Here is a 12,056-nt window from a genome sequence, read left to right on the forward strand (position 1 = left end):
CGGCTGCCCCGAGCCATTTATAGCTGCAGTTTGGGACGGGCTGCCTGGCCCGGCTCCTCAGTCCTGCCGGGGAATCTTGCAAAAGGCCCAAGCTGTGCCCTGCAGCTCTCGGGGGAGCCCTCCCTGCGGCAGTGCACGGAGAAAAAGGAGCATTGCCGCTCTGAAAGCTTGGGGGAGAGCCAGATGTGCAGGCACAGCTGGGCAGGCTGCACCTCCCAGGGCATCCAGCACAGGCACCAACAAGCCCTTCAGGAGCAGCTCAGACATGGGCTGCTGCACCTTTTTTCTTCCTCTTATGTTACGCTCCAGCAACGGGGGCTGCAAGAAACCCTGTGGCTGAGGCTGGGCAGGTGGGTCCCGGGGACATCCAGCTCCAGCTGGGATGACACACCGGGTTCTGGGGAGCCCAGCAGAGCCAGAACCTCTCTCCAAGGAGTCAGCCTGCCAGGCTCATCTTTGTGTTTTACAGGTTTGCAGGACGATGGAAATGGAAACAGCAAATCCCGGCCACCTCAGGGGAGGGACCTACATGGTATGTGTCTTCTTCTCACTCTCAAATGTCTTCTTCTCTCTCTCAAAACCACCCGCAGAGCAGCAAACCCACAGCACACCCAGCCCTGCCCCTCAGCAACGCCCTGCAGGGAACAGCCCGGCCCTTCCTGGCTCCTGGGGGCTGCTCTGGGGGCAGGTGGAGCTGGGGACCCGATTGCTCAGGTTGCAGGTGGAGCTTCCAGAGCTTTTCCCCAAAACTCACCCAGCTGGGGGGTGCAGGAAAGCTCTGGGGTTTCAAGCTGTCCCCCCACCAACACCTCCTGCATCTCCTGGGCGCTACCCAGGAACCACAGGGAATGCCAGCCTGGAATGTTCCCCTGCCAGTTCCTCCCTCCGCTGGCCTGGAGCAGTGTAGAAGGGACATCTGAAGAGGTTTCCCCCCTGGCTGCACCCAGCCAGGCTGCAGGGCTGCTGTGCCACAGGACAGAGCAGCTCCCAGGGGAGGGAATCAGCCCATCCAGCTTTGCTTCCAGAGAATCCCAGACTGGTTTTGGGTTGGAAGGGACCTTCAAGATCACCCAGATCCAACCCCCTGCATGGGCAGGGACACCTCCCACCAGCCCAGGTTGCTCCAAGCCCCATCCAACCTGCCCTTCAACACTGCCAGGGATGGGGCAGCCACAGCTTCCCTGGGCAACCTGTTCCTGGCAATCCAAGCCTCCCATGGGGTCCAGCAGGGAAAGGTGGGGGCACAGGTGAAGCCAGACAACAGGGGATTCAGTACCCAGAGCTCTGCTTCCCCAGGCCAAGCCACAACCACACACAAAAGCCACAGCTCTGCCCAGGAGCCCTGGTCCAAGCCCCTCTGGGATCAGTGGGGCTGGATGGCTCCCTCAGGTTGGGGGCAACAAGTAGTTCATGGCAAGAATCAACTTTGGGGTGTTATTTTCTCCCAACACATCTGAGGGTCTCAGATGCCAGCCAGCAAAACCTCCACTCTAGGAAGTGGGTAAATATTCAACACCCTCACTCTGCTGTTGTGCTCAAGAGGGTCTGCAGAGACAATTCAGAGCCTCTGTTGGGAGGGAGAGGACAGGATCCATCATTCACCACCCAGCAGGAGCATGTCCCATGCCCAAGGGAAACCTTTCCTTGCAGCTTTACCTTGGGCACAACTGAAATCCCTGTGAGGGCTGCTGAGATGGCAGAGAAGCAGGCAGAGCTCTTGCTCCCCTAGCACTGCAGGGGTTAATGCTTCCCCTTCAGCTGGCCCTGATAGCATCTAGATGAAGGTGCTGACATACCCAGCAGCTGGTGCTGCTGAAGGGTTTGCAAACCACAGCACAGGAGCCACCAAACCCACCACACAGCCCATCCTACCTGCCCCAGCTATGGGGTATGGACAGTGCCAGGCCTCAGGACCAGCCCTGGAAACCAGGCTCCTGGCCCTGGTCCCTGGTGGCCCTTGACACCCACCCCAGGACCCCCAGGCTGGCACTGCTGGGACCATCACAGTCACAGAGTGGTTGAGGTCGGAAGGGACCTCTGGAGATCACCCAGTCCAACCCCCTGCCAGAGCAGGATCCCCTACAGCAGATCCCACAGGAACACATCCAGGTGGGGCTGGAATGTCTGCAGGGATGGAGACTCCACAGCCTCCCTGGGCAGCCTGTCCCAGGGCTCTGTCACCCTCCCAGGCAAGAAGCTTTTCCTCATGTTGAACTTGACCCTCCTGAGCTCCAGTTTGTGCCCATTGCCCCTTGTCCTGTCCCTGGACACCCCTGAGCAGAGTCTGGCCCATCCTCCTGCCACCCCCTGCAGATTGGGTGCTGTTTGCCCTTTGATGGGCAAGAGAAGTTATTTCTTCTTCTGGTGAGCCTGGCATTAGTTTCAGAACATTCAGCTAAGGAAATTATGCAGGGAATGAATGTGAAACTATCATTACACTAAAGTAGTGTTTTATGAAAAATTGTCTGCTCGGAAACATGCAATCATTAGGAGCTCCTTGATGGGATTCTATGGGAAAAGGACTTCAGACCTGCACTGTGTTTAGTTCTGGGCCCTAGGAAAAGTGCCTGAAACAGGAGAGTGTGGGAGGTGCTGATGTATCCTGAAGAGATACCATCCTCAGTAGTAAGGGCTTAGTTCCTGAGCACTGTCCTGCTAAACCAGCTCTCTCTGACTTGTGTGTCTGCTCTGCTTGGGTAAAGGCAATGCTGGCTTAAATTATCTCATGTTATAGAGTCATCAGGGTTGGGAGGGACCTCTGGAGATCACCCAGTCCACCCCCTGCCAGAGCAGGATCCCCTAGAGCAGATCCCACAGGAACACATCCAGGTGGGGCTGGAATGTCTGCAGGGATGGAGACTCCACAGCCTCCCTGGGCAGCCTGTCCCAGGGCTCTGTCACCCTCCCAGGCAAGAAGCTTTTCCTCATGTTGAACTTGACCCTCCTGAGCTCCAGTTTGTGCCCATTGCCCCTTGTCCTGTCCCTGGACACCCCTGAGCAGAGTCTGGCCCATCCTCCTGCCACCCCCTGCAGATGTTCACAGCCAGGGGCTCCCAGAGCACAGAGGTGAGGATGAGAAGGTGACCAACACACCGATGCTGCCCCACTAACCCACCCACTCACCTCTCCAAACATGCACCTGCTGCCTGAGCACCCTGACCCCCCAGCAAAGCAGCAGTGCCCACCCCAGCCTTCTCCAGGCTGGAGCATCCCCCTGGAGCTGGGGGCAGAGCTGGAGCACAGGGCTGGCACTTGCTGCAGTGCTGAGCCAGGGCACAGGCTGAGCCCACTCCTGCTCTCCTCAAGGCTCTGAGCTGTTTCTCCTTGTGCCAGCAGGGCAGCAGGTCCCCAGGGAGCTCTGCACCCAGACACAAACCGTCACCTCCTACTCCAACGAAGGTAAGTGGGGACCCAAGGGACACAGGGGGGGGTTTCAGGGCAGGGCTTCAGTCAGCTCACACGCCAGCTTCCCGGTGAAAAAATAACCTCAGAACACACCAAAAGAGCCAGAAAGTCCCGTTTTGTGATCTTGAGAGTGAAGAATTAAAAATCCCAAGGGCTCCAGGAGAATCCTTGGGTCTCTCAGCACGGAGCCCCTGGGTTCCCACCATTCCCCTGAGTGCCAGGACATGGCCTTGATGGAATCCAAAAGCAGGATAACAACACAATCCTGCCCAGAGACAGCTACTCCAGTGCTGATGGAAGGGTGCAAGGAATCATGTTGCCAGAAGTTCAGCTGGTTGGAGAAGTCCTTTCCTAGGCCAGACCCTTGCAGGGTCCCTGCCCTGGGGGCAGCTGCACCCCAAAGCACACCCTGTCCCAGGACTTCCCTGGCCACAGACAGGAGGAGACATGCACATGGTCCTGCATGAAGGAAACCTGGATTAGGAATATTAAAAATATCTATAATTTTTTAAAAAATCAGCAACTGTTTCAAAAACTGTTTCAGGTTTTAAAGCAACAGATGAAGCACTTTGCAAAATTTCTGTGAATTGCTGCTTTTTTCTTAGTTTTTAAGTTGCTTTTCAAGGCACTGGCAGGAGGCATCTCTGGTCTTTAAATCCCTTGAAAAAAAAAGGGATTTTAATTTATGGGGGGAAACTGAGAAGGTGGAAGTTGTCAACAAAAAAAACCAAAAAAAAGCCTCACAAAAACCCAAAGATGCAAATGGTTTCCAGAAATAAAAAGGGACCCCTGGAAAGCCAAGAAATCAGGAGGCAGCGGGGCTGGTGGCACCGAGTTGTGCCTTTGGCAACAGCTTCAGTTTCCCTTGGAACTGAGAAGTTCCCAAGCAGCTCAGATCTCAACACCCTGAGATGCCAACAGCCCAGAACAGGCGTAAAACCTGGGGATTTCAAAGGGAGTTTTACAACTTCTCTGGCCTTCTGAGGCTCTGAAGGACACCTCACTTTTCAGCATAACCACAGGAGATGAAAAAACCCTTCCATGTCAGGTTCAAGCCTGCAGGAAAGCCCTGATGACTCTGCAGATTCCTACCTAATGAGCTGGTTCCAAGAGGTGGCTTTCAAGGAACACTCCAGGTGTCCCAAGGCTCTGGTGGTGGCAGGACTGCTTGGCCAGCAGCCCCGAGCTGCATTCCCATCTTGACCTTCAGTCTCTAAAGGAACCCCTGCCTGATCCAGAACGGGGAGCCCACCAGAGCCCTGGGGTCCTCCAGGGAACCTCAGTGGTTGCAAAACCTGGAGGGCTTGCCAAAAAAAAAAAAAAGAAATATGCAGTTTCTTTCAAAAAGTTCAGGTAGTTCTTACAAGTCATTCCCTAACTTTTTTTCCTTGGACTTATCTCCATGAATTGTTGCACGTGAAGACTCCCAGGATTCCATCTCAGGTGGGTCTGGAGCAGCCTGGCTCCTGGAGCACAAATCCCAGGGCTCTGCCAGAGCTCTTGGAGGCAAAAGAGTTTGATGTCAACAGTCAAACCATTTTCAATCACTGAATGGTTTGGGTTGGAAGGGACCTTCAAGACCATCCAGCTCCAACCCCCTGCATGGGCAGGGACACCTCCCACCAGCCCAGGTTGCTCCAAGCCCCATCCAACCTGCCCTTCAACACTGCCAGGGATGGGGCAGCCACAGCTTCCCTGGGCAACCTGGGCCAGGCTCTCACCACCCTCACACTCCACAATTCCCTCCTCATGTCTCACCTCAATCTCCCTCTCCCAGTTTTCATCCCTTCCCCCTTGTCCTCTCCCTCCCTGCCCTTGTCCCAAGCCCCTCCCCAGCTTTCCTGCAGCCTTTCTGAGGATCCACTTCCTCCCTTTTTAGGCTCTAAAGGGCTGTCTTTTAATTTTTGAGCACCACAAGTCACACCAGAGGTGAGCAGATGTTTTCTGAGTTTATCTCAGGGGTTGTTTTGTTTTGCCAGGAAATCCAAGCCCTTTGGTACCTTCCCAACCTGCCATTTATTTTGCTCAGGTTCAGGGTTCAGCCTCAGCAACCCTGCCCTTCTCCTCCGTGGCCTGCTAGGTTTCCCCTTTCCTCAGGGGGTTTGTCATGGTTTCTTGCAGGAACCCAAGTGACAGTGGAGGTTCACCCCAAGGACACCACCCCCCAGCTCTTCAAGAAACTCTCCTTTGGCAAAGGTACCAAAGCCTGGGCTCCAAGTCCTGGCAGAGCAGGTGGAGGGCGGGAGGGTTGAGGGGCTTCTTCCTTCCCTTTCCAGAAGTGGGGAGGGCACCAGGCCCCCTGGGAGCTCCAGGCTCTGCCACCCCCTCCAGCCAGGGCAGGTGTTGCCATCACCCCAGTAACTGTGCCCGGGTTCTTGCAGGTCCCCGGGGGCTGCCCAGCCTGGGAGGTCAGGACAACAAAGGTGAGGTTCTGCTGTGCCATGGAATGCATCCCCAGGCCAGTCCTTGCCCAGAGGGGCTTCCTTCTCCCCATGGGGGGCTCTTGAGAGGATGCCAACCCCTCTGCCTGCTCTCCCTGCTGGGTAGAGGCTGCTGGACCCTGCCAGCACCTGGGGCTTCATAGAATCCCAGACAGGTTTGGGTTGGAAGGGACCTTCAAGATCACCCAGCTCCAACCCCCTGCATGGGCAGGGACACCTCCCACCAGCCCAGGTTGCTCCAAGCCCCATCCAACCTGCCCCTCAACACTGCCAGGGATGGGGCAGCCACAGCTTCCCTGGGCAACCTGGGCCAGGCTCTCACCACCCTCACACTCCACAATTCCCTCCTCATGTCTCACCTCAATCTCCCCTCTGCCAGTTTTCATCCCTTCCCCCTTGTCCTCTCCCTCCCTGCCCTTGTCCCAAGTCCCTCCCCAGCTTTCCTGGAGCCCCTTCAGGCACTGGAAGCTGCTCTAAGGTCTCCCTGGAGCCTTCTCTTCTCCAGGCTAAATCCTGGGGCAAATGGAGTCTCCTCCTCCACAGACTCTGGGATAGGGCAGCTGGTGACATTCCAGGGCCTGCAGTGTCCCTCAGAAACCCTCCAGCTGCCACCAGGCTTTCTACAGGGTTAGCACCTCATGTCTCTGGAGCTCAGCTCTCCCTCCTTCCACACCCCGGGGGTCTGGGGGGTGGTGGCAGGGGTCAGATATCCCCCAACCCTCGGGCAGGACAGGAGCTCTGTGGCTGCCAGGAACGGGGCCCCAGCAGAGCCACGGGGCAGCAGGGAGAGGAGGTGGGCACAGAGAGAGGTCCTGGTGGCTTCATCCTCCACTGGGTGTCAAGATCCACGTCCAGGCAAAGGGAACAGACCCAGAAAAGCCTCCATGTCAGCTCGTCCCACCCACTCCTGCACCCCAGAATCACTCCATGTCTCTTTCTCCTACCCAGAACTTCTCACCTCACCTTCCCTTCCCCAATTGTCTAGGTTTCCAGAGGACCAAAGCCCCAAGGCCACCAGGAGGGGAAGACCTGCACGGTAACTCCCAGTTGTCTCCTCACTCCCTGCTGCTGGCAGAGTGGGGCTCCAGGTGGGGCAGCCCCAGGCAGGAGCAGCCCTACAACCAGAGCCAACCCCAGACTCCAGAGCACCCACAAGGGCTTTCATTTCTATGACCAGCAGAAACCTTCAGGTTCCCAACCCCCTGGTTGTCAGGGTGGCAGGTGGGGGGGGTGGCTTTGGGGACCCCCCCTCTGGAGCTCCTGAAGGCTCCACACCCAAGGGGGGCTGCTTTGCCAGCCAGTACCTTGAACCTCCTGTGGGCCCCATATCCATGGGGAGCTGGAACCTGAACAAGAGGAAAACAGATCAAACTGATAACTCAGTTTAAAAAAAGTCATTTTCAGGGAGTGGGAACCTGTGAACACCTACATCTGGTTCCTGTCTCTCCAGGGTCGGTACCACAGCCCCTTGGCAGGGCAAAACCCCAGAGCCAGCCCACCAGGGCTGCCCCAGAAGCAGAGGCCACGTGCCAGGGTGTGGGTTGTGCCTGGGACAGGGCTGGGGAGCAGGGCTGGGGGCCCCAGAACCCCCCCGTGGGGCAGAACCTCCTCTGCAAGTCAGGAGCAGTTTTGGCCACCTGCCTGGTAGGCTGGAGCTGGTGGCCAAGAAGCCAGAGCCCTGGTTTTTTTGGGGGGGGATGGAGCAAGTGGTGAGCAGAGAGTTCAGGAGCCCTGCCAGCTGCTTCACTAGGGATGGATGGTCCCAGGACCCCCCGAGAAGGCAGCAGAGGGGTGTCCCATGTGCTCAGCAAGGGTGACCCATTAACCAGCACACACCCAGGCCAAGCCCAAGGCAGCTCCCTTCTCCTGGCCACCTGTCCAGGCACCCAGCAGCTCCACAGCCCCATCCATCCACCTCCTCCCAGCTCCCAGGAGCCACACGACAAATTCCCTTTGAGATCTTTGCAATCTGGTCCTCCCAGAGACACACCAACCCAGCAGAGAGAGCTAGAAGAGTCACTTTGGAACTAACTGGCCTGGACAGCAGCTGGAAGGGGGTGAGGTGGCTGCAGAGCTCAGGGCTCCCTCACCCTCTGAGCTGGGGAGCCCTGAGCAGCCCCAGGCAGGTGCCCACCCAACACATCCTGGGTCCCTTGGGCTGCTCAGTGATGAGAGGGAGCAGCAGCAGCTCCTGCAGAGCCTGTTAGCAACACGTTACCTGGGTCATTAGGGCAAGTTATTCACCCTTTATTCCCACTGAGCAGAGCCAGGAGCCTGCAGAGCCCAGCAGGGGCAGGAACAGCAGGGCTGGACCAGCTGCTCCTGCACTTGAATCCCTGCAGAATCCTGCCCCTTCACTCAGGGCTTGCAACACAACTGCTGTGTTGGTGGGTTTTCTTCAAGCCGGGGTCTTGCCAGAGTGTCCACAGCACAGGTTTGCCCTGGTGCTGCTGCCTTCCCTGCTGTGCACCTCCAGGGGTTCCCTGCACTGCCCAGGGAGGCAGGGGCACCTCCTGCTCCAGCCCAGAGCACTCAGGGTGGCTCCTGCTTTCCACACAGCTTCCTCCTGGGAATGGCCCCATGTCCCCTGCTCCCTAAGCACCTGCTGAGGGCTGATGCCAGCAGGGCTGGGGCAGGAGCTCAGCACTGTCCCCTCGTTCCAGCCTGCAGCCAGGAAACACATCCCCTCCCTTCCCGAGACAATGACAGCTCATTTCTCTCCAGCCTATCCGTGGGACAAATCCTCTTTGAAGTCCCTGCCAGTAGATCTGCAGCAATTTGAGAAGCTGGATGCCTATGCATTAAAAGTAAGTCCTGCTTTGGCCTCTGTCCTCCCTCCAGCTCCCCTGGGGGGGATGTTCCCTGAGCCACCAGCACTGACACCAGCTCAGCCCCAGATCCTCAAAACCTCCCAAACAAGAGAAAAAACATTTTCCTGTGTGCAAAGATCTCACTCTAGGACAGAAACTATGGGCAAAAACACTTCTTGCTCAAAATACGGCTTTGCAGTGCTGCTTTGAATGAAACTCAAGTCAAAGCAGCCTCCTGGCAGGTGGGGTCTCAGCAGCTTTAGAAGAACAAAGAGGGGGCAGGGAGATCTACCAGAGCAATTTCTTCACCAGGACCTTGCAATGCTTCCCCCTCCCAAACAGGTGAACTTCAAGAGCAGTGTAGAGGAGCTTGTTAGAGCCCTGCTGAAACCAGCCAGGACTGACCTGGAGAAGGTCCGAGCCATCTGGATGTGGATCTGCCACCACATAGGTAGGTTGAGACCTCCAGCTGAGGAGATGAGGCAGCTGCTCTCACCCCGTCAGGCTGCCAGGGCAGTTTGCTGTGCCCAGGGCTCACCTCACCCTCTCTGTTCCCACAGCCCCTCTCCCAGCACTGCCAGCCCCTACAAGCTTTGTGTCTGAATTGCTTCTTCCCAGAGGATGACTCCGTAGCTCCTACCCAACGTACCTGAAAGTGTAACCCTACAAATCCCCACCACCTAAGCACCCAGAGCATGAAGCCAGGCTGCCAAGCACCAGAGCCTGCATTCAGAGCCATCTAACACCACCACAAGTTTCATCTCCACCACTGTCCTCAACCCCTGTCCCCTCATACGCTGGTGCCTTTGCCCTGGGAGGGTCCCACCAGGAACCCTCCTGCTGCCTTGCCCAGCTTTGTGCCCCCACAGCTGCTCCTGCAGCCTGGACAGCCCACCCAGCAGCCCCTCAGCTGCTTCACTGCCAGCATGGTCCCCATGGTTTGTGGGGACATCCCGTGCTCCACTTCCCACCTGCAGCCTGGCCAGCTCAGCACATCAGGGTCAGCATCCCCCATCCTTGCTGGCCCCTGCCTGGTGGCCATTCCTGCACCCTTCAACCCCGCTGAGAGCTGCCATCACCCAGGTTGTCCTGCCCATTCCTCCCCAGCTCCATTCTGGGCCATGCTGATGTTTCAGAAATAACCAGGAGATGTCAAGAGGACAAGGAAGGAGGAGGTGGTCCCAGGCAGAAATGAGTCAATAACACAAAGAGTGAATGATCAGCAGCCAAGAGGCTCAGGCTGGGATGAGTCAAGTGCTCAGAGGGTTTCAGGAGATGCAGTGGGCTCAGCAGTCTGCAGATTTAAGGGTGAGATTAAAGCTGCTTGGGACTGACCTAAGATGCTAATTGTGCAGTTGCTGGCAAAGCTCTGCTGATCTCAGCAGGCCTGAGATGAGACCAGGGCTTCCCACACTTCTGCTCTCCACCAGGTGTCCTGTCCCACCAGCAGCTGCCCTGTCCCACCAACAAGCCCTGGAGCATCTCTAGGTCCCCTCCAACCCAGACCAGCCTGTGATTCCCTGATGTGGGAAGGTGAGGGAAGCACAGCTGTGCTTCCTGTGCTCCCTGTGCCCTGGAGCTGCCAGGCTGGCTCAGGTTCCCTCACACACATTCACAGGAGGTCCCTGATCCCCAGTAGCTCTATTTGTGATCTCACAAGGTTTTTCTCCTGCCATTTTTGGCCCCTGTTCTCCTCCCTTCCAGCAGAAACTGACCCCTATTCACAAGAATCCCAGTGCTGGGGGTTTCAATCAGCTCACACAGCCAGGATGTGTCCCTCCTGGCAGGGCACTGACCACGCAAACCCCTTCCTTGCCTGGGTTTGTCACGAGCCTGTGAGGAGCTCCAGGCAGCAGCAGCACCACCAGTTCTTCCAGCCACCCCTTCCAGCACCAACCCAGAGCCAGGCACCCCCACCCAGCTCCCTGTGCCCCCCAGGTGCTCCACAGCCACCGTGGAGAGGACCCCACAGCCCCAGGCCACCCTCAGCATCTCCCCACAGCACAAATTCAGCACTTTGACAGATTTTTTTCCCCTCCCTTCCCTTCCCCAGCATGAAAGGGAGGATGGATCAGCTGATTCCTTGGAGCTTGGGCAGAAAAAAACCCCTGTGTTTTCAGGAAGAGGTTCCAAGGCAGCCCTGGGTTAACCCTCCCAGACCAGTTCCTCAGGCTCTGCCTGTGCTGCTTTCCTGCACTCGTTCAAACAGACCTAGGTTTCCTGCTCTTCCAGGTGCTCATAGGGCTCCCTTGCAAAGAATCACTTCAGCTCTTCCCCAACAAGCCACTTTCCAGGTATTTTTTAACCCAAATTGCTTGGAATGAGCATGAAAAGCTCAGTGGTTCCCTCTGGCAGCAGCACCAGGATGAGCCCTTCCAGTGCAGAACTCCCTTGAGGTGGGGTTGGATCTGGGTGATCTTCAAGGTCCCTTCCAACCCAAACCATCCTGTGATTCCCTTGTGTTTCACCAGAGATAGCAGGGCAGGCCCACTTGACCTGAAAACAAACCCAAAGCCCAGGGTTTTGTTCCCGTTTGGATTCAGCTGCTGAATCCCAGCCCGGGCTTGGAACAAAGAGAGACAGACCATGTCCCTCTTGCTCAGGAGACAGACGAGAAGCAATCCAAGGGTTGCTCCTGCTGCCTCAGTCTTTGGGGTGACTTTTCCTCTGCCTTCCTTCCTGCAGAGTATGACATTGTGGGCTACCATGACAAGAGCCAGCTGCCCAGCAAGCCCATGGAGGTGCTGCTGGCAGGGAAGGGCATCTGTGAGGGCTACGCGGGGCTCCTGGAGCAGATGTGCAGGTAAAGGAAGCTCAGAAACCTTCAGGGCCAGGGAGAACAGGTTCTGCTCCCCCTCTGCTCAGCCCTGCTGAGACTTCACCTGGAGTGTTGTGTCCAGTTCTGGGCTCCCTAGTTCCAGAGGAACAGGGATCTACTGGGGAGAGTCCAAGGGAGGCTACAAGGATGATGAAGGGACTGGAACACCTGATGGGGAAAGGCTGAGAGACCTGGGGCTGTTCAGTCTAGAGAGGAGAAGACTGAGGGGGGATCTAATTAATGTCTATCAATACATGAGGGCATCAAGAAGGCAGGGACAAGCTCTTGTCACTTGTGCCCTGGGACAGGACGAGGGGCAATGGATTCAAACTGGAGCCCAGGAAGTTCCACCTCAACATGAGGAAGAACTTCTTTGCTGTGAGGGTGACAGAGCCCTGGGACAGGCTGCCCAGAGAGGCTGTGGAGTCTCCTTCTCTGGAGCCTTTCCAGCCCTGTCTGGATGCCTTTCTGAGTGACCTGCCCTGGTTTGGGTCCTGCTCTGGCAGGGGGTTGGACTGGATGATCTTCAGAGGTCCCTCCCAACCCCTGCCAGGCTGTGATTCCATGAGAGTTAACATTCCA

The 12,056-nt window shown here is 56.9% G+C and overlaps 1 protein-coding gene across 1 annotated transcript in view; it reads left to right on the top strand.

Annotated features, from left to right (window-relative positions):
- Window positions 1-12,056, top strand: part of KY (kyphoscoliosis peptidase) — a 23,586-nt gene that overhangs the window by 4,114 nt on the left and 7,416 nt on the right. Inside the window, exons 2-9 of the mRNA XM_009993528.1 lie at window positions 461-532; window positions 3,337-3,399; window positions 5,527-5,601; window positions 5,787-5,828; window positions 6,832-6,882; window positions 8,571-8,653; window positions 8,999-9,107; window positions 11,342-11,459. Of these exons, the coding sequence (XP_009991830.1) occupies window positions 461-532; window positions 3,337-3,399; window positions 5,527-5,601; window positions 5,787-5,828; window positions 6,832-6,882; window positions 8,571-8,653; window positions 8,999-9,107; window positions 11,342-11,459 (613 nt within the window). The remainder of the gene's footprint in view (window positions 1-460; window positions 533-3,336; window positions 3,400-5,526; window positions 5,602-5,786; window positions 5,829-6,831; window positions 6,883-8,570; window positions 8,654-8,998; window positions 9,108-11,341; window positions 11,460-12,056) is intronic.

The sequence above is a fragment of the Chaetura pelagica genome, unplaced genomic scaffold, assembly GCF_000747805.2.
Source record: "Chaetura pelagica isolate M959 unplaced genomic scaffold, ChaPel_1.0 scaffold192, whole genome shotgun sequence".
Taxonomy (NCBI): Eukaryota; Metazoa; Chordata; class Aves; order Apodiformes; family Apodidae; genus Chaetura; species Chaetura pelagica.